The 21370-nt window shown below is 38.0% G+C and overlaps 1 protein-coding gene across 1 annotated transcript in view; it reads left to right on the top strand.

Annotated features, from left to right (window-relative positions):
• Positions 1-21370, top strand: part of DOK6 (docking protein 6) — a 241777-nt gene that overhangs the window by 170242 nt on the left and 50165 nt on the right. The window contains exon 6 of the mRNA XM_063165446.1: positions 9462-9600. Within this exon, the coding sequence (XP_063021516.1) occupies positions 9462-9600 (139 nt within the window). The remainder of the gene's footprint in view (positions 1-9461; positions 9601-21370) is intronic.

Raw genomic sequence — 21370 nt, 5'->3', positions numbered from 1 at the left:
TGCAACTGCAGCCAGAGAGAGGAGTCAGAATATGTGAGATACAGCCCTGCAGACACCGAAGGCAGTGGGAAGGAGGGGCAGGGGGTGCTCCAGGCATGGAGCTGGGATTTGCGGGCAGTGGTGCAGTCTGTGGTGAGGCAGCTGTGCCCCTGCAGGCTGTGGAAGTCCATGGCGGAGCAGAGATCCACCTGCAGCCCATGGAGGATCCCACAGTGCAGCAGATAGATGCCAAAGGAGGCTGTGACCCCGTGGGAAGCCTGGACTGGAGTAGGCTCTTGGCAGGGACCTGTGGGCTCATGGAGAGAAGAGCCCATGCTGGAACAGGTTGGCTGGAGGGACCTTTGGTCCTGTTGGGGACCCACATTGGAGCAGTCTGCTCCTGAAGGACAACCCTCTGGAAGGTATCTATGCCAGAGCAGTTTGTGAAGGCTGCAGCCTGTGGGACAGACTTATGTAACGTAAGGTCATGGAGGGCTGTCTCCTGTGGGAGAGATCCCATGCTGGAGCAGGGAAAGAGTTTGGGGAGTCCTCCCACTGAGGAGGAGGGGAGGGGCAGAAACAATGAATGGACAGCTGTCTCCTTTCCCTATCCCTCTGTGCACCATTGGAGGGAAGAAGGTAGAGAATCAGGAATAAAATTAAGCCCAGGAAAGAAGAAGGAGTGGGTGGATGATATTCTTAAGATTTGGGTTTACTTCTCATTAGCCTGTTCTGATTTGATTGGCAATAAATTCAAATACTCTCCCTGAGCTGAGTCTGCTTTGCCTGTGACAGTACCTGGTGACTGATCTCTCCCTGTCCTTATCTCAACTCAGACACCTTTCCTCATATTTTCTCTCCCCTGTCCAGCTGAGAAGTGATAGAGCAGCCTTGGTGGACACCTGGCTTCACACCACAGCTTAGTTTCCAGGATCTGGGAAATAGAAAACAGAGCCTCTGCACAGCATGTTTGCTATTGCATATGGACATATTTCATAATTGCATGTCAATCTCCACATTCCACCTCTTATGCCTGACTTCGAGTCCAGTTTGCTGCTTTTTATACTGTAACCAGCATTGAGAATTATTTACTATCTATAACTCTTCAGCACTAGCTAATTTTATTCTCATATATCAAAGTAATTAATATAAACAGGAACGTTTTAACAATAATAGTATGGATGGCTTGGTAGCAACCAAATAAAAATTGTCTGAAATAAGCCCCAGATTGAATCCTTCTTCTTATCAAAACTGAAACTCAGGAAAAAAACTAAAGTATATATTTTTCCACCATGTTCTATGATAGACAGGGGTAAACCTTGTGGAAATAAAATGGAGGTTTACAGTGCTAGTGTAGAATCATTGATGTAGTCCAGACAAAGTCACAGCCCACTTTCTGCACTTCCATTAAGCAAAAAGTGGAAATATCTGGCATGCAGAAATGGGTTGGTAACCCTCGTATGCCCCAGTGGTCTAAATGTGCTCTCACATGGGGCATCACAGAGATGGTGGCTGTAGAGGCAGCAGAGTCAATGAAAGAAAAAGTATCCCAAGAGGCATAATTACCACCAGTACTGTAGAGAAATGTGTCCTATATGTCCTTATAACAAAGAAAAAAGGTTTTCATAAGAAAATTTTTGTTTCTGGTATATTATACGACTTAAATGGTTTCTGGTTTAGGCAGAAAAATAAATAATCTTAGAATGAAAAAATGCTATTCACTCACAAAATGAGTCCTCCTATAAGTCTCCCTATAACAGGGAAAATTTTTAGGATATCACATCTCTGCTCAGAAAGACTAGCAGTGTATTCATCAGACTAGTGCATAAGATTTTTGTTACCATGGCTGCATATAAGGTCTTTAAAAGATTTCCAACTTGGAATGCATTAAGATCCTCTAGGTAATATTAGAGAAAGACTGCTGGATTCCTCTGAGTGGTGGAGTTCCACCTACCTGGCAGCAAATCATCATCAATCATTTCCACTCCATCTGTGAATGTTTTCCTTCGCAGAATTTCAAAATGTTTCTATAAATGGCCTTAGTAGGAAAGTTACACTGATAGTGTGGAGATCCCTTAGTGCATTTAGTTGAAAACACTGTGGATGACTCAAGAAGCACGAGATCTGACCTTGAACAAATCTTTGGGGTTAAGCTCCATGATCAAGTTACTGAGCCATATCAGAGGTCTGATAATATTCAAACTTCCCTGTATTAACTCAGGCCAAATTCGAGGATATTCAAGCGTATTCAAGTGCAGTGTGAAGTTTCCCACCTCAGCTTAAGTGCAAAAACATGACAGTAAGTGTCATGGAGGAATGTCTGTGGCTAGCAATTAGTAGATAGCATGCATAATTGCTTTCTTGTTGTATATTCTTCCTGGTAAATAACCATGATTAAGGGGGGCAGGCAGACATCTCATATATCAAAACATTTTCATTATTTGCTTCTCAGATCATAAAATTTTTAGGTTATCCTTTTGACATTCCAGATAAAACTCTAAAATGCTGACAGCAAGGCATGGCAATTTAATTCTTTATTCCCACAGGGAATGTGTAACAGAGCACACTCAGATTCTCTGTTTACTCCTTCTGGATGTTGCACTTTGCACCATTTCTGTGCTTCACCTTGGTGATCTTCATTTCCCAAACACAGATTTTTCACAGGACTATTTCCCTGCTTTCACCAACCTTGTCTCAGCTTTGAGTCTTTCTGAACATGTCTGCTGCCAAAGTTGCATACCTGGATCATTTACACTTTGTGCACATTTTCTGTTAGTTGTCTTCTCTGTGCTTCACCCATAGAACTTTCCTAGGTCCCATACATGAAGATACCTTTGTTTCCTCTGGATTCCCCCTGCAAAGTATCCCTTTTTTGCCTGTTCGATAGCAAGTTAGAAATTTTTATAAGAATTTCCTTTTTTCTGCCTTTGTTTTTCTATCCTTTCAACATAGAAGTTGACTTACAATTTCATAAAAACATGCATAGTTTATTTTTCAGTTGTCTTGATAAGCGTTCCTAGGCATAAAGGGAGCTTTTTATCTAAATATGCTCTTGCCACAAAGAGTTTATTTGCTTTCCTTGCTTTTTGTTTTGTTTTGTTTTCTCAGAAAAGCCCAACTTTGGCAGGAAGCAAGCTAGTATGTGTTGAAGGCTGGAATGAGCAAAGAATTTGGACCCTCAGGGAAGCTTTGCATTCATTTTATAGTGAGGTCTGCTGCTTAGCTGGCCTGTCTTTAGTGTATGCTGTGTGTATCGTCCTTGCACACAAAGAAGAAACAGGATTTCTGTCAAAATGGCTTAGCTCAAGTTAAGATAACAACAAACAAGGAAAGAACAAAAGTTAGATATCCACAAGAGAGATAGTGTTTGTGTGTCTCCACTGATAATCTAATTAAATTGGAGGCAAAATTGCTAGTTTCCACCACTTTTTAAAAAATCAAAGCTGTAGCAACACAAGAAATAAGTGTCTCAGTTCAGAGTTAGATAGTGCATACTAATTAGTTCTTTTTCATGACTGACAGCCACAGCTTCAAGGCTTTAAAGAAAGGCTGACTTTTATTTATTACTCATCTTAGAAGTAACCGACCTGGCCCATATGTGCCATCTGACTGGCTTCCTTGGCATAGAGGAAATGAGCATTACCTAGCCAAGCACTTGTGAGGTGGATCAAGGCAGAGCTCAGAGGTCATGATCAGTGGAGTAGAGCCCAGCTGGAGGCCTGCAGTCCATGACATGGCCCAGGGATCAATTCTGGGTCTGGCCTAATTCAGCTTGTGTATCAATGACCTGGACAAATGGAGAGAAGGTACCCCCAGCAAGTTTGATGATACAAACCTGGAGGAGTGGCTGATACAGCTGGAGGTTCTGCTGCCATTAAGTGGGACCTGGATAGGCTGGAGAGCTGGGTGGAGAGAAACCAAATGAGGTTCCACAAGGGCAAGTGCAGGGTCCTGTGCCTGGGCAGGAATAACCCCAAGTACCAGGGCAGGCTGGGGCTGACCTGCTGGAGAGCAGCTCTGCAGAGAAGGACCTGGGAGTCCTGCTGGGTGACCAGCTGGGCATGAGCCAGCAGTGCCCTTGTGGCCAGGAGGGACAATGGGATCCTGGGATGCTTTGGGAAGAGTGTGGCCAGCAGGCAGAGGGAGCTGATCCTCCCCCCCTGCTCAGCCCTAGCCAGCACTGCCTATCTGCAGTGCTGTGCCCAGTTCTGGGCTCCGAGGTACAAGAAAAACAAGGAGCTACTGGAGAGGGTCCAGCAGAGGCCACAGAGATGATCTGGGGTCTGGAGCATTTCTTTTATGAGGGGAGACTGTGGGAGCTGGGCCTACTTAGTCTGGAGAAGAGAAGAATGAGAGGCATTCTCATCAATACATATAAACACTCTAAGGCGAGTGCCAAGAGGATGGTGCCAGATTCTTTTCAGTGGTGCCCAGTGACAGGACAAGGAGCAAATGGCCATGAACTGAAATGCAGAAAGTTTCACTTCAGCATGAAGAACTTCTTTACATTGAGGGTGGCAGGGAACTGGAACAGGCTGCCCAGGGAGGTCATGGAGTCTCTCTCTCTGGAGATGTTTAAAACTCACCAGGATAAGTTCCTCTGTTACCTGCTGTTGGTGACCCTGCCTTGGAAGGGTGAATTGGTCTACATGATTTCCAGAGGTCCCTTCCAATTCTAAGAATTATGTGATTCTGTAATTTTATTAACTTAATTTTTGGGCCTTGAAGTGTCTGAGTAAACAGCTCCACTCTTTTAATGAAACCATTTTTCAAACTCTAGCTGTGGAATATGCAACAACAATTACATCCAGTCTGGTACTGGACATTACGTACTCATGATCTGTTCTCATTTAAGAATTTAAAGTCTATTTCTATTTCAAGAACTGGAAATGCTAAAGCAAGATAGATATTTTTTTACCTATTAGTTATTAATATTTATAGTTATTAGTAGCAATTAGTCATTAATAATAGACTTTTTTATGATGTATTTTCTGTTTCTGTTTGAGGATGATTACCTCTTTTTAGTTATTTGTATGCAATTCAATACACTTTTGAGTATATAAATCAGCCATTATTTCTTTAATCCTAAATTATTTGTTGATAAAAAGGAATCATTAAAATTCATTAAAAATTAAATGTAGATATATGAAGAGCTAAAGTTTTTTCTACTTACAATTGTAAATTATCTTTTATTTTAAAACAAGGGAATAATTTTTCTGGGCATTTCAGTTTTCATACAAACTTCATTTTTGTGAAAATAAATTTTACCCCTAATGGAAATAGTGAAGCTGATACGTCAAATTCTTGTCTTCTCATGCAGTTGATGAATACTGCAATGTTAAACTTTCAAGATATTTCACCAGTGACATGACAGCGTGAACTTCTATCTGGGAAAAAGTGCTTTTTATAAATGGCAGTGAAGTCAATGAAGTTTCGTTTTTGAAGGGAATTCTACATGGTTAATATACAGCATTGATTCTTATCTAAAAGGCAGAAATTGCATAGTGAGCAAAGGCAGTGGGAAACCATTGTATGAATTTGGGACATTTTGAAAAATGTCTGGCAATAGTCGTGGGAAAAGCTCTATGACTTGAACAGAAATTCTACCTTCAATTAAAGCAAGAACTTTCACTGCTGATCTCTGAATCCAGCTTGTCCTAGGCCAAAAGCTGAGCTCACACATTCCTCTCTGTTTTCTCTCCTGGTTCTTGAGCCAGATCTGCTGATGGTGATAGTTGAAAAAGCTGCTGCAGTTTTTAAAGAATTTTTAAAATTGCAATTATTTGCAGAACTGTTTATCTAGTGGTGTCACTGTCTGTCCAGTTATATCATTCTGTAATAATGTATGAAAAAAAATGCACTTTCCTATTTCAGTAAAAGCACTTCATGCATTTTAATGCATTGAATCCTTAAATATCTTAAAGCATAGGTTAATGACATCTCTGTTTCAAAGTTGAAAAACACAGAAATAGATCTGCATTTTTCAAGCACCCGCAGACTGCAAGTCTCTCATAAAAAACTTGAAATATACAAAATCAGTGACATTTTTCTGACAGTGAAGGTCATACCAAGTTGGTAGGACTGCACTTCTTAACTGCGACAGTACCAGGAAAAAGGAGGCCCAGACCTTTGTCCTGCCTTTCCTTGAAAGTGATTTTAGGGCATGTAAAAGTTATGAAAATGTTATTAAATTGGTTATTAATTGATCAACCATGTATGCTTTGAGCATAGAGAAATTAACAAGACATTAGCAAGGCCAAACCTCCTAAATTGGAGCTTTATAGGGACAGTTATCTGACATCTAGAAGGGCCATAGACATAATAGCTTTTTGTCCTACTGACTTTGTTCGGACTATAAATAGAACAAGACAAGTCTTGTTTCAGCTCATGGGCTTATCTGTTCCTGTTGGCCAGATATGTAAAGGTTTTGCTTTTATGGCAAAACCCTTAAGCTTCAGAGAGCACCCTTTCCCTGTCCCCATCTTCATCATTCTTAGGAGTGCTTCTATTTTAGTCTATGTTTCCTTGTTCAGGAAAGACTGAACCTAACCCTAATGAGGCTACTCATCTTGGTTTATAACTGGAATAGAATAGAACAGAAAAATAGATGGGACTAGCCTGGACTAGACTAGACTAGAAGGTCTAAACTCAGATTTTCACTTTACTTCAGAGTAATGGAGCAATGCTCTGAGGAGATGAACAGGAGAACCTTACTACGGCAAAGGGATTCATCTCCTTGAGAGACAGATTATTCGTAAGAAGTTTAAATGGAAGAAAGAAAATTTTATGCTAACAATTTTTGCTGCTTTCTCTTGGTTCAGATGTGCCAAGTAGCAACTACTTAATTCTTTGGGGCATTGAGTCCTGTTAAACTTCAAGTCGAGCTAGGGGAATTCGGCACTTTAAAAAATGATGCCCACGATTCTCCTTCACCTCCAGTTTTGAGCAGCTGTGTGCAGACCATCCATCACTAGCCAGGGAAGCCCTCACGGGGCGGCTGCTGGCAATGGCTTTCCAGCCCTGGTGTGACATGAGGCTGGCAGGCCGGGCAGTGTGCTGTGCAGGGGTGAGGTGGCAGTGCCACAGCCCGTACTGGTGCCTCAGCCAGGGACAGACCCTGCTCTGGCAGGCAGGGGGTGGTTGGGGTTTGCGTGGTGAAAACAGGCAGCTAAGTCCATCAATGTTAATCATGCCCCATTGCCTGTTTTTTCCCCCATTTCCTTGTTTTTATCTCTGTAGGATTTTTCATCCTCTGAAACCTACAAAAAGATCATATTTTCCTTCAGTTTCTGAAACCCCATCCTTTTTTCCAGACTTTCCATTTCACGCTGTTTGAATTTTATTAAGATCTCTTTACACAAAAGCAGAGTACTGGCTATATGATGCCCTGAGGGATCTGAAAGGCTGTTGCCATAATGCCACAAAACTCTGGGGACATTTTATTTCCACCAGAAGCTCTTTGGAGGACTCTGTCTAAGGATATAATATGTCTTAAATGTTTACAGCAGGGATCTTGATCTCCATTGGAATTTAATACAAAAAGCTCTTTTTTAAATCCCTTAATTAGCACATCACATTAACACTGATTAAATAATACTTATCTATAAAATGGATTTTATTTTATTTCTATTTTTCAATGAAGAAAACTGGTATTATTCCAGAACTATGGATAATATTGTTAATCATGTATTCTTAAGACTGTGAATTTTGTTTTCAATATCTTAGCTGATCATTACCAAGTGTTTTCACCAGGTATTTTTCAGAGACACCTCTGTTTACTGTTTCTGCCTCCGATACTTTCTGTTCTTCCCAAACACAGACATGCATAAATTCTTTGTACAAGGCTCACAGTAGCATGTCTCCTCCAGTGAACAGGAAAAGATTTTGTAAGTGTTAATAAGGTTTTTTTTCACTGATCAACCTTGAAATCAAAAGCAACTGCTAAACTCTCAGCAGTCCCATATATAGCACAACAGCCCCATTCAGATAACTTTTTAAATGAAATTGTTTAGGAAGCAGTATCCTAATTTGACAAAAAGATAAGTCTTATGAAATAAAGTACTGTCTTTTCAAAAAGCTGCAGTATAATTGTGTGTGCACGTAATATAGTAGGACATATATTTAAATTATTATTTAATTAAAGTAATATAGATCTGTATGTTCATTTGATGGGAATTTTTTTTGGTAAAATTTAATGCATGAATAATCATACAGAATATGGGATGCAAATTCTAAAGATGATATTTAAAAACCCATTTGAATCTTGAACTATTTGGGACACATTTTTCTAATTTTTTTTTTTAATTCTGTAAGTTTTGGGCTTTATGGGACCATGCTGCAGGAGCTGGGATATTAACAAAATTTGGTTTCTTTAAAACTAATGTAAATGTCCAAAACAATAAAGGAATCTGATGTTTTAAGGCAAATTAAAATCTCTCTATTGTTGATGCATGTTATGCATCAGTGACTCAAGTCAACATTTTTCTGTCACAGATAACTGAAAATCTTTACAGGAGGTATCAGACCAAATAAAAAGGATTTTTGAAATTCCATTTCTGAAACTGCAAGTAGTCTATAAAAAATATGTAAATCAGATGCTGATAATATAATGGAACTACTAATATAAATACATTGCATTGCACCACTGGTTAACAGCATGTACATCCTCCAAATAATGGTCACACAGCAATCTAACATTATTTCTTACTCCTATTTCCTGTATTTCCCAGACGTTTTTGTCATTGTATTTACTGTGTACCATTCTTCTTTCTCTGAATAATGCTGCAGTGATATCACAGATGAGGATAACAGCAGTTGCTCCCTCAAAACAAGAAAGTAAATTTTCTTTCTGGATGGGGTTTTTTTTCATTATTTAATCTTCTTTTACAACTGTTCTTATTCTCACATGGACTGAATGGCTTTTGTTATTATCAGAATAACTTTGGATGCTGCCTCACATAAATATACTGACAGAGGTAGTAATAATTTAACCCTTTTAATGCTGTCTTTCAATGCATCATCTTTGTAGTGATTAACCATAATGGCATTTTTAGTTGATCAGTGTTCTCTTAAAATGTCAGCTTTTCAAAGTCACAATGTACTATACATTTCTGGCATCAATTGGTTAAGATAATTAAATTTAGCTCACACTTACTGGTGCAGACATTTTGAAAAAATGACAGAAATATCTGACTCTATTACCTCAAGTTTTTATTCCATGCTAAAGCTTCTTTTTCACTATCCAGATGATGATTAAAACTGAATTTAAAAAATATGTTAATGAAGTTCTGCCCATCTCTTGGAATATGTTTTTCTCCAATGCTAAAAATAACTGCAGATGTTTGGTGTTTGGAATTTCAGAGCTTAACTACTTCTCTAAAGTTGGCATTTGCTACTGTAAGGTATGCACTTTTTATAATAGTTAGATAAAAATTACACAATACTCATTGTTTTCTTTCCATTTTGCTTAAATCTCCCTGCAGGATGTGTGACACAGGAGAAGGGCTGTTCACCTTTCAAACACGAGAAGGAGAAATGATATATCAGAAGGTCCATTCTGCAACACTGGCAATAGCTGAGCAGCATGAAAGATTAATGATGGAAATGGAGCAGAAGGCAAGGGTAAGGTCCTTCTACCAAAAGTCTTTAAACTTATAAAAATTGGTAATAAACCAAAGTCAGTGAATTCAACTGTAACGATAGTATCAGCTGTGTGGCTAAGACAAAACAGACTTTCAGATTTATGTACTTTCATGGCTGGGGATCCTTGGTTGGTTCTGTACAATGTTCTTTTGTAGATGGTTTTTTGGATGAGGGGATACCATTAGACAAGAGATCCATAGTCACCTTCTCTGAAATTGGGGCTCTGTTACTTAAAGATTAAACCTTTAGCTATTGTGTTGACTACCAATGAATGATTTTTAATTGCTCCTCATGACCTCACAAGTGGAATAAAACCCAGTATAAACACTTCTAGGTGACAGAAGACATGTTTTGTTTTTTCTTAACCCCTGAAAGAAATTATTTTATAATTTCTACATTATAAGTAGCAATGCAGTTGAGTTCAAATGGAGCTATTTTATTATTTTGAGTTCAGAATTTCCAGTTTGCACAAGTTGTGTTTAAGTGACTACTGCGGAAAAATTTAGAAATCTTTTAAGACAGCAAGAGAAAAGCTTTCCCTGTTTGCTTAGAAGTAGAAATAATCTTTAATGGTTGCTCTGGGAAATTGACTTTCAGGCCAGGGAGCCTAGTCTGCATGCTTTTCTTCTGAGATGACCATGAGTCTCTGCATTTCTTCTTCCATAGACAGAAATTTCAGGTTAATTGTGGCATTTCCTTCTTTTCCTTATCCACACTGTGTGTGTCTCCAGTCATGCAAACATGATTTATATGGATCTATCCCCCACACTCCACCAGTGTCAAAATACCTTTCTCACTCTGCTGAGACAAAGCTCTTGCAAGGACCAACCTAAGACCCCCAGTGTTCAACTTGTCTTAATTACTCCTCAGAGAAGTCAGAGAACCAATCAGAGAATGTTAAGGGATGGAAGTAGGCCTTAAAGATCATCTTGTGCCAACTTCACCCACTCTGGGCAGAGACACAATTTTCCTTATTCATTGAAAAATAAACTAGAAAAAGAATTAGATTTCCATGTCAAAAGTCTGCTGTGTTGAATGTTCCTCTCAGACTTTCCATGTCTGTAAGGAGAACCTGAACTGGGAAGCCATAAAAAAGCCTGGTTTTGGTGCTTTATGAAAAAAGAAGTTGGATTTTTCCATAAAATTAGACAAAGTAGGAGCCTGTGGAGGTGCACAATAGTGGAGGTGCACAAAGTTTGGACAGGAAACGCAGGAAGAGGAGAATTTACAATCAAGATTAATAAGATGCAATTGCTGGAAAGTCCAGCACAAGGTAGAATAAATGGAAGACAATTTGAAGAAGTAGATCTGCTGGCAAAAAACCACTGCATTCTGCTGGGCAGAAAATGATTGAATAAGGGGGGAAAAGCAGGAAAAATGCATCATTATTTATAATGTGTTTGCTTTTAAAGTGTCTACACCAGTAACAGAAATTAGAACATTTTCATGCTGCCATAATAAATGCTTAGACCAGGATCATACAAGATTTTCCTTTTACAGAACCATCACTTTCAGCTCTTCCACCCATCAATTAGCAGCTCTGCTGCTTTACAAAGCCATTTCCATTCTGCCATCAGATGACTTCCTTGAAACCATATTTATGAGGGCTGTGGCCATATGGTACGCAATATCCAGCTCCGAGCGAGAGCGGGCTGAGAAGCAGCAGTGACTCATCAGCCACACCGTGAGCGATGCGCTTGTCTCCTGGACAAGGCTGTGCTGTGATTGCACACGGAGATCAGGAGAGGCTCACAGAGGCTGCTGTGTAAAAGAGGCTGGAAAACCTGTTGATTTTATGCTTCAGCTAATAAACTAATGTTAGTTTGGAATTGGAAACTCTGCTGCTTCTGACTGGTAGGGGGCTGAACATTTCAGGGATCATCTGTGTCATCTGCAACACTTGAGTTTTATTCATATTAGAAACAAAAACTAAAATGTCAAATAGACTAAGTACATGTTACATTCCATTTATCAAGTGTTTTTGTAGCTAATTCCAACAATTTCACCAAACACCTATGTGTATTTTTTCCATAAGATCTGAAATTGAAATACAAGCAAAAGAATATTTTAAATCAGGGATTTAGTGGGTCTTCCCATAGATTGACATTTGATCTTTTTTATCTATAGATCTACACTTGGGGAATTTTGCTCTTTCCTGGCGCTTTCTGTAACAAACAGCTCGAGTTTAACAGTATTGAATTAAATTGCATATAGATATAGATATAGATATAGATTAGATAGATAAAGATATAGATATAGATATAGATATATAGATATATCATAGACATAGACATAGACATAGACATAGACATAGACATAGACATAGACATAGACATAGACATAGACATAGACATAGACATAGACATAGACATAGACATGTGTGTGTATATATATATATGAGAATTTTTTAAAAATAAAGGCGAATGCTATATCCATTATTGTACAAGTCAGAAAAAGAAAAGATATGCAACAGTAATCATTACTTCATCCTTCCAATCATTAGAACTAATACTCCTGTAAATATTTATATTCTGTCCTGAATGTTAATAGGTTTTAAGTAATGAATACACTGAAGTTTCATTTAATTTTGACCAGATAATAATATCTAGTCTAAAAAAAAGTAGTATAATCTAGTATAAAAAATGAATACAGATTATAAAAGAAATTAAAGTGGTTTTTTTTTTACTAGAGAAACCTTGATAAACTATATAGATTATGATTACCTTTTGAAGTAAATATACAAAGTACATCACCATGAGAATACAAAAATAGCCCAAAAAAACCAAAATAAAAAACACACACACAAAAAAAAGCCCAGAAACAAATTGTGGTAGAAGAATAAAGGTATTGCCTTTAGGCAAATGCAGGTATTTAGGTATGGCCTGTGCCTGAGCCACAGGACACATTTGCTCCATTTATGGAAGTCCCTCCATCAAAAATTGTTTCAGAATGCTAAATAATAAATTCATTTTTATGCTAAAAAATCTTTTGCTAGGACCAAGCAACATGCTGGATAACTGTTAATAAGAGAGAGACATGAGAAGAAAACTAATTCTTCCCATTACCTTTGAAAGTGCATGGGCTGGAAGCAAAAATGTTCTGTGGCAGCTTGTACAGTACCAAATCTGCCTCTTTGTCACCTCTAGCAGGAGAAGCCAAGCCAGTTTAAGCAGGCAGTCATGTGCACACTTTCATCTTCTGCCCATTTTCCTTTCGAATTATAACACTGGAAAAAAGACCTGAAATATGAGATCAGTAGTCACTGGCATGGGTGTGGATTTGAGCTGGTTATTGGTTTTGCTGAGATCAAAGCAGACTGGATTTTATTCCAAAAATTCAGCAAAGTTGACATTGATCTAATTTAGCTCAGGTGGTTTTCTTAATTGAATTTGAAATGTCGCATTGGCAGAGCGATAGTGCTTTGTGCTTGCTTTGTTTGGGACAAAAAAAAAATGGTTCAATGATAGTACTTAAATTGAAATTATTTTCAGGGAAATGTTACCTGCATATTCATTTTTTTCAATCTTTGCTTTTTCAATGGATCACTGTAGTACAGATGATAATTCTGTTTTGTAGGGTTTTTTGTGGGAGAGAGAGCGATATTGCAGTGGGTTTTAGTGATTTTAGTTCCAAGATGACAAATTTAAAAGAACAATGACAGTCTTTCTCTTTACATGCTTTTATTTTGTGCTGTTGTGTTACCCACATGAGAGTGTCAGTTACTTTCCTTTTATCACCTGAACAAACCTCCTGTTTTTTTCCTCTGTCCCTCCCCCTTTCTGCCCTCGGACTCCTTGTTTGTTTAATTTTGGATTTTTTTCCTTTGTAGCATTTAGAAGTCTGTTGATCTTGAAATTACTGTGCAAAAAAAAAAAAAAAGTGTTAGCCTCGGGAATGACCTGTATCCCCCCAGTGGCTGCAGTCCGATGTTGAGCCTGGAAGATGCATGTCTGGGTGTCTAACAGCCAGCTCCAGCACCCCTCCCCAGGCCCCAGACTGGACTGCAAGCTCCTTCCACTTCCTTTCTCTTAACCTAGGTGCTTATCTGACTGAGCCAATTCAGTTTACTAGTTTGGCAAAAAAAAAGAAACCAACAAAAAAGCAAAAAAGCCCAAACACCTGCCTAAAAGGGGCAGGCTTCTTCAGGCTTACCGATCTGAACTGTCTTACAGAGTCAGCAGCAAACCATTGGCTCTTCTCAGTTGTCCTGTGCTAAGGAGAGGAAGAAAAACAATAATTCGTTCCCCATAAATGCTTCATCTAAAAGAAGGCTGAGTATCCTCCTCTTTGCCATCAGGAGGTGATGTTGGGATTGGTGATCTTTTTTTAAAGAATTGGTATTCAGATGGTTTTTACACATGAGCATTTGAGCATTTGTTCTCAGCAGCACTTGTCTGTCTAACCTCTACACCAGGATGACAACATGGCATTGGAATTTTAATCTCTAATTTTCCTTTCTAATGCCAGCTTTGATCTTCTGCCATTTAACTTCCACTGAAAACACTTCTAATGTAGCTTCTGCCCTCACTGTTGTTGAAGGGTAAAAAATGGCAGGTTAAGATCTGTAGATTTCCTGTGTTAGGACTACACATATGAGGGAGGAATTCTGAGGAAACACTTATACACTTGTAGCTCTACAAATTACTTCTTTCAAGAGCTGCCAGTAAAAACTTATTGTGTATTTGCAAAAGAATAAAAATTTACAATATGTAAACCAATAAGCCTAAATAAGATAGCACTAAAGTTGATGTTAGCCAGCTGAACTTAATCAAACATCAGTAAGACGGAAGTGTAAATGCAGGAATAAATTATGATGGCCCAAGTTTCATAACTTATTATCTTTGGAACTTTCCTATAACATTTATTTTACTTTAGACAGCAGAGCTAAAAGCCATTTTAGATTGTGATCTTTTTAACATTTCCCAGAAGATAAACACCCTTATGAAACACTGCCTCGGTATATTTCTATTCTCATTATTTACAAGTCTTGTCTTTAAAATTCAACTTAATATAAGTGAAAGAGTCATCATGATAGATTTCTGTTATTAAAAAAGAAGATAATATCAAGGAGTTTATGTATTATATCTTTAAAATACATTATTAGCAGGGAAATAATGAATCTACCAAAGAAGACAAATATCAGGCAATGAAATGGGCTTAGGAAGGTGTTAGAAGAGAAAGGTAGTTAAAAAATAAGACTGAGAGTAATTTCATTTTTCTTATAAGGAACAGTGTGAGGAGGGTATTTCACAAGACTGGTCTGATAAATATAAATCAGTATTGTCAGAGTATTAATGAAAATGTAAATAGAGTTTAAAATATTAATGCAAATTGTCTTAGAAACGGGGAAAAAAAAAACCCTGTGAGGCTGAAAGAAATAACAGCATGAGTTAGTTAATGAACTTTTAATTTTTCTTTGTCCTGTAAGTCTGTACTCTCTTTATGTGTTTCAAACCTGGTCACAAGCTAAATGCATACTCATCAAACATTACAGGATCAAATATTAACAGACACATCAAATATTCTAAATTTTAACATGATGGTTTCAATTTGAAGTATTCGACTTTTGCCACTGCATCTTCTGAGCATTGACTGGTTTACAGTTTTTATTGATGTCTTTTTGCAATGGTGTGCCTATCACCTACTATTTCAAGTTGTAAAGTAGGGGAATTTCAGAGAGATAGTGGTGGATGCTGCTGACCCAATAAATATATGAAACATTTAGCTAAATACATTTTATATATCTTATGGGCTTAATTTCACCACTGTAATTTACTTTGTATAACAAAGTTCTTTTATGTTGTAATTCTGCCTAAGTCTTTTTAAGTTGATTCAAATCCTGAAGGAGAAACAGGAGAAAAAAATTTTACAGTTCATCCAAAGATTATCCCATGCCATGACACATTGGTCTTTTAGTATGTTTTCTTCTTTTTCCAATTTATATGTAAGCTCAAGTACTGAGATTCTGAATGCATGTGATGATTCATGAACTCATGTACTTTATGCAAGCTAAAGCATAGCCTCAGGTCAGCTATTCATGCATACTTAGCTGAATATTGTTCTGTACTTGCCATCTGAAACTATGTATGGGTGTTGCTGTATAATGTGTGCCTAGAGATTTTATAACCCTGTAAAACCTGGCTGCTTTATTGCAATACAGAGATGGTGAGGTGCTTACTTGGTTTGCATGGCTGCTGTGAAGCTTATATCTGTAATGGGATAGGATAGGATAGGATAGGATAGGATAGGATAGGATAGGATAGGATAGGATAGGATAGGATAGGATAGGATAGGATAGGATAGGATAGGATAGGATAGGATAGGATAGGATAGGATAGGATAGGATATTTCTATTGGAAAGGATCTACAATGGTCACATAGTTCCACTGCCTGATCACTTCAGGGCTGACCGAAAGTTAAAGCACAATTTTGTGGTCATTATCCAAATGCCTGTTAAAGATTGACCATCTTGAGGTATGGACTCCTTCTCTAGGAAGCCTGTTCTAATGTTTGACCATTCTCCCAGAAAAGAAATGCTCCCTAGTGTCCAGTCTAAGCCTCCCCTGACACAGTGGATTCTCCAGTGGTCAATCTGTCTGCAACTATCTATAAATTTTGCCAAGATTAACAACACCAGGAATTTTGAACTTGTTTTGTTTTTTTTTCCTCATAAGTCAGAATCTGTGTACATTTTGGTTTTAGTTTCATAAACCAAATTCCCACAGGTAGTGGTAATTTTCTATAGGATTCTTGGTTCATTAAGTACATAACGTCATTTTTCTTTACTCTGATTTCTATGAGAATTTTTTTTAGAATTTTTTCCGGACTCTTTGTTAACTTTTAGGCTCAGAAAACTGTGTGTGCTCAGATGAAGTAGTCCCAAAACTTACATTGCAGGTCTATTTTCAACATTTACCACTTCATAAGAAAGCGGGAAATTTGTGGATATTCAGACTGGATGATAGTTAATGATTCTTTCAACTGGACTGCTTTTACTTTCTGATTTTAAAGAAAACATTATCTTGAATCTAGACTTATTTCATTGGCATTTTTTCAGGGGCTACTAGTCATATCCAAATAGTGCAGCGGCATTCAAAAACTATGCAGAAGGTGTCATTCACTTTCTAAAAGAAAATACCTCATCCCACTAAGAAATGCAAACTTTCACAGCCACTAGTCTCCCATTCATCCTTTCCTTACCGAGTCAAGACATTTTTTACCCCTCTTCCTCTGTGAACTGCAGGGTTTCATTGTGCCTCTGTATGGCACCTTGCAGTCAGCAAGAGGTGTAAAGTCCAGATTTTCCCAGGAACTCTGTAGGTTTTTGGCATTCCTGGGTCTTTGCTGTGTGTTTGAATGAAACCACAGAATAGGGAAAATCTTTACTATGGCAACGAAGGGTTTGTGCAGCTGCTCCTACAAAGTGGTGGGGGTGGGACAAAGCTGTTCCTCATGTCAAAAACACTGCAGACAACATAAAGGTTTATGGGGTGTGTAGGTAAGTGGTGTGGGTAGGTGTGAGAGCAGAGCTGGGAAATCCTTACATAAGAGTGTGTCAAATATTTTGGTAGCTGGTGATGTAATTTAAATGCTGTTTTGCCATTTGGAAACTTAACTTGCCCTGGAGTTTTGAATGTTTTTGAAATGGTAGTAATCATGAGGGTTTTCATTCAAAATATGATGGGGAAAATTAAATTCTTCCTTTGTCTGGCACAATTTTGAAATTTCTCTAATGCATAGCCATAGAGCTGGATGATCTTGAATGCAAAAAGGTATTTAAAATATCTCCTATGGACTATACCCCAAGTACCTTAGCGCATGGGTGGGCATCCTTACCAAGAAATTACTCTCGTTCTTTTCTCCTTAAAAATTTCTGGAATATTTTGTATGCTTTCACCATGTTCTTTTAACTATTTGTCCATCATGCTGCCTAAGACTCAGATTGAAATCTGCCTTCCTGCTAATATAAACTGTGAGCTCAGCCAAAGTTTGTATGAAAAGCTTTACAAAGGTGTCTTACAAGTGGGATGATACAATTTTTTATCTGCAGGGAGCCTGCTCCATCCCATGAATGCATCCTGAAGCTGCATACATGAAACCTATGAACACTGTTTTCCCTGTTCTGTTCACCTCAGTTACATGTTTGCATGCAGCTGGGGCTGCACTGTGAACATTTCCATTGAGGTCACCACAATCTGGTTAGCTTGTTTGAATGCAACAGGGCAAAGATGTTTTCATAGTGAGATATCCAAAGATGCAAACCCTCCTGAGAATTTAGTGTGTAAGCACTTTAAAAATCCCTGTAGCCACCTATCTACATTTTTGGGCTCTTTTTAAAGAGCTATTTCTTAAAAGTCAGATATCATTTATTTCAAGTTTACAAAACTGCATTTGAATGTAAGAGGATTTGAAGGTTAGTGACATGAGCAAATTTGTAATTTTTTTCCACTTTTCTTGTGCTTTACAAAATATTGCATGTTTATAGAGATAACAAAGTAGATAGAAAGACACTGTCAGGCTAAAATTCATATTTGTTTCCAGAAATGCAGGAAATGAAGAGCCAAAGAACTTTTCTCTAAACAGAATTGATGATTTGTTTAGCAGTTTTGCTTGCTAAAAGCTGTGGGTGATATGAGCTATAAATTAGGAATAGCTGCTTTAATTATGTGGTGGTTGTTGCACGTCTGACTGAAACCCAGCCCTCCCCTTAACTAACCTCAGAGAAGCATTTAATATGGAAGGGAAATTTTCTTTTGTATTTTTTGCCTTTAAACAAGCTCACTTGTGTAACTGTGCTGGTAGGTTCATGTCATTGAACTTTCTCAACAGAGAAGCAGGTTAAGTTGAATGAAGTATTACTAAAAAATAATCCTCAAACCACCTCACCAGGGGGCTTAATTTAGTACTAATCTCATATCTGCTATTTTCAGAAAACTGTTTCTTATAAAACGCAGCAACTATAGAGCTTCTATTATTATTAGCAAAAATAATAGCTGATGAAGTTATCCAGTGCTCTCAGGAGACAGGTATTATTATAATATTAATAGTAATGAGTAAAATGAGGCACAGAAAGATTAAGGCCAAACTCAGCTGTATATGAATTGCCCAAGGTCATAGAATAATCAGCTGTATGCTAGGCACAGCACAAAAACAAAACAATAACATAACAAACCCTGAATCATAGTCAGTTGCTTATTCGCAGAAGAATGATCTTCTGAAAAAGGTATTTTTCACATGGTTTTCATCAGTCTTTTGAATTATATCATCATTTTGTGTCTCTTGTCAAGCAAGGCCTTCCTCTGTTGCAGTAACTCTGTTTAGGAGTTCTTTATATCACTCAAGGGAATAGTCAAGGCTTTGTCTCTGATTAATAGAAAACTTTTTATCAATGATTTACAGAGGGGCACCGTGCTTTTCAGAGAATAGGAGAATTATAAAAAGTAATAATCTGAGAAGGGATCAAAAATTCTCATAACAGCTCTAAAGTTACTTTGTAATTCCCTCCTGTGCTTTTTGTGCTTTGCCTCATCAGGTACTTGTTGGTAGGACAAAAATTAGGTGAGGTTCACAATATCTCTTAATTTTGTGGTTTTTCTCCACTTCTGTTTATTTTATAAAGATTACAAGGATTTTAACATGAAAATTATTTATGATCTCTCTGATTATGTTTAGACTGAAGACAAGAGATACTGAGCATCTAAAGAAGCCATATCTGATAAGCAGAAACTTTCCTATACTGCAAGTACATGCAGGCTTTCAATATGTATTTATTAGATTTATTTAGAGCCTATCCAGATAGAGTTTGGTTTTCTCTCAGCTGTGGGTTGTTGTTCTTATGCTACTGATGTCTTATATAACAGCCATGCTAAGGGTTTTTATTTATCAACTATGCAGGCATCTACTTGAGGAGAATTGTTAGGCAGTAGTACAGACTGTAGACCTGTGCTGTTGGTTTGACATTATTTCACTGACCACAGTGGCTGAGTTAAACAAAGATGTGTGAATACCACAGTCAGCAGAATGTCATTTTGGCTCGATGGCACTGGGCACCTCATTGGCTCTCAAATTTTCAAATCCATTGAATATAGGATCAAAAATACTGGCATTGGAAGGGTGGTCAGCTCACCTACTTGCCTGTTCAAAGCAGGTATAGCATCAGAACTAGATAAAGTTAGCCAGGGTCTTAGCAAGTCAAGTTTTGAATACCCCCAATGATGCGGATTATGGGAGCTCATTCCAGCACTTGGCTGTTCACACTGTAAAGGATTTTTTTCCTTAAGTTTGTCTCAAATTTCCCTTGCCACAGCCTGTGACCTCTTGACTCTTGTCCTTTCACTGTGCATCTCTGATAACAGTCTTCTTTGCAACATATTTTTCAGAAGAGATAGAAAAAAATGGGTTTAGATTTATTTTAGCCTTTGCTTTCTCACGGTGACTAAACATTAGACAGTTAATCCAGCGTCACTGATCATGTTCTGCTTCTTAGAGGTTCTTTGCCAGGCTCTCTCCAGTTTGATATTCCTCTTGTGCCTGGGCCCTGAAGATTTTGTGAACATAGTTAAACTTCCAGATGTAGTTTCTCAATTGCCAAACAGGGGGAAAATGTGACTTCTCTGGTTGTATTTACCATGCTTTTGCTAATGTGGTCCAGTGTGTCATCCATAGCCTCCATCACTGCATAGATGCTCTGGTCATTCTCATTATCACCAGGACAGCTAGTTCCTTTTTTGGCAAAGTTTTTATCTATAAAGTCAGTCCCCAGACTGTGCTTGTGTGCATTTGCCCTGGCCCAGTTGCAGCATTGACATCTCTCATTGCTGAATTTCATGACAGTCCTGTCAGCCTTTCCCTCTGCTTTGCTGAAATCCCTCTGAATAGGAGCCCTCCTGTCTGGGTGTTTGACTATTCCCCCAGGTTCGATGCCATCCCCAAATTTTCTAAGAGTCGATTCTGTCCCACTGCCCACGCTGGTGATGCAGATGTAAATGTAATGAAGTATTGTTCCATCTCAGCTGCAGGAGTAGGTTTTTCAAAAATATTTCAGTTCTGCAGCGTTCAGCAGCAAGGAATTAATGAAGATTTTCTGTGCTATGGCAGAAGCATCCATTTCTCTGTTTCTTATGACTGTCTCAGGGTAGAAGCTGCTAGTCTCATAGCATATTCAGTCTGTCAGAATCCATTTCCATAAAGACTGCTGCCAGGCAAGATTCATATGGTTTCGTATGACTGGCTGTTGAATGCACATCTCTACAGTCTTTGTGATTCAAAACCCATTGATAAATCAGCAAAAGTTCTTCTCTTCATTATCTTAATGATATATAGAATATAGTGGTAAAAGTTGCAATTGTTACTACCTGAGATTTTGTAGAATCCTTTGTAAAAAGATGGTATTTCTGTGATGTGTTCCCACATATTGTCTGGTGTTCAGTTTTCCATACGTTTTGTTTTACAAGGAAAAAAAGCAATGGAGTTACAGATTTCCATGACAATGGGTATAATTCTATTTCCTTTGTTTTGTGAAGCTGAAACAGGCAAAGGATTTTTTCATTAAATAACAACTATGGATTTGAAAAGACTTGAGTTACATGGCATGTGGGCATGTATGTACAACTTCTACTGAGCCAAGCAACTTTTGCTAGCAGAAAGAAAAAAACAAACACCTGGTTTTTGTCTGAAAATGAAATTAGGGGAAGAAAGGTTGCTAATGTCAGGATTTATTGGGCTGATGCAAGTATATGGAAAGATAAAG

Source organism: Melospiza melodia, chromosome 1 (assembly GCF_035770615.1).
Source record: "Melospiza melodia melodia isolate bMelMel2 chromosome 1, bMelMel2.pri, whole genome shotgun sequence".
NCBI classification, from domain to species: Eukaryota; Metazoa; Chordata; class Aves; order Passeriformes; family Passerellidae; genus Melospiza; species Melospiza melodia.
The sequence above is the reverse complement of the archived record's forward strand: the minus strand, read 5'-3'. Positions and strand labels throughout refer to the sequence as shown.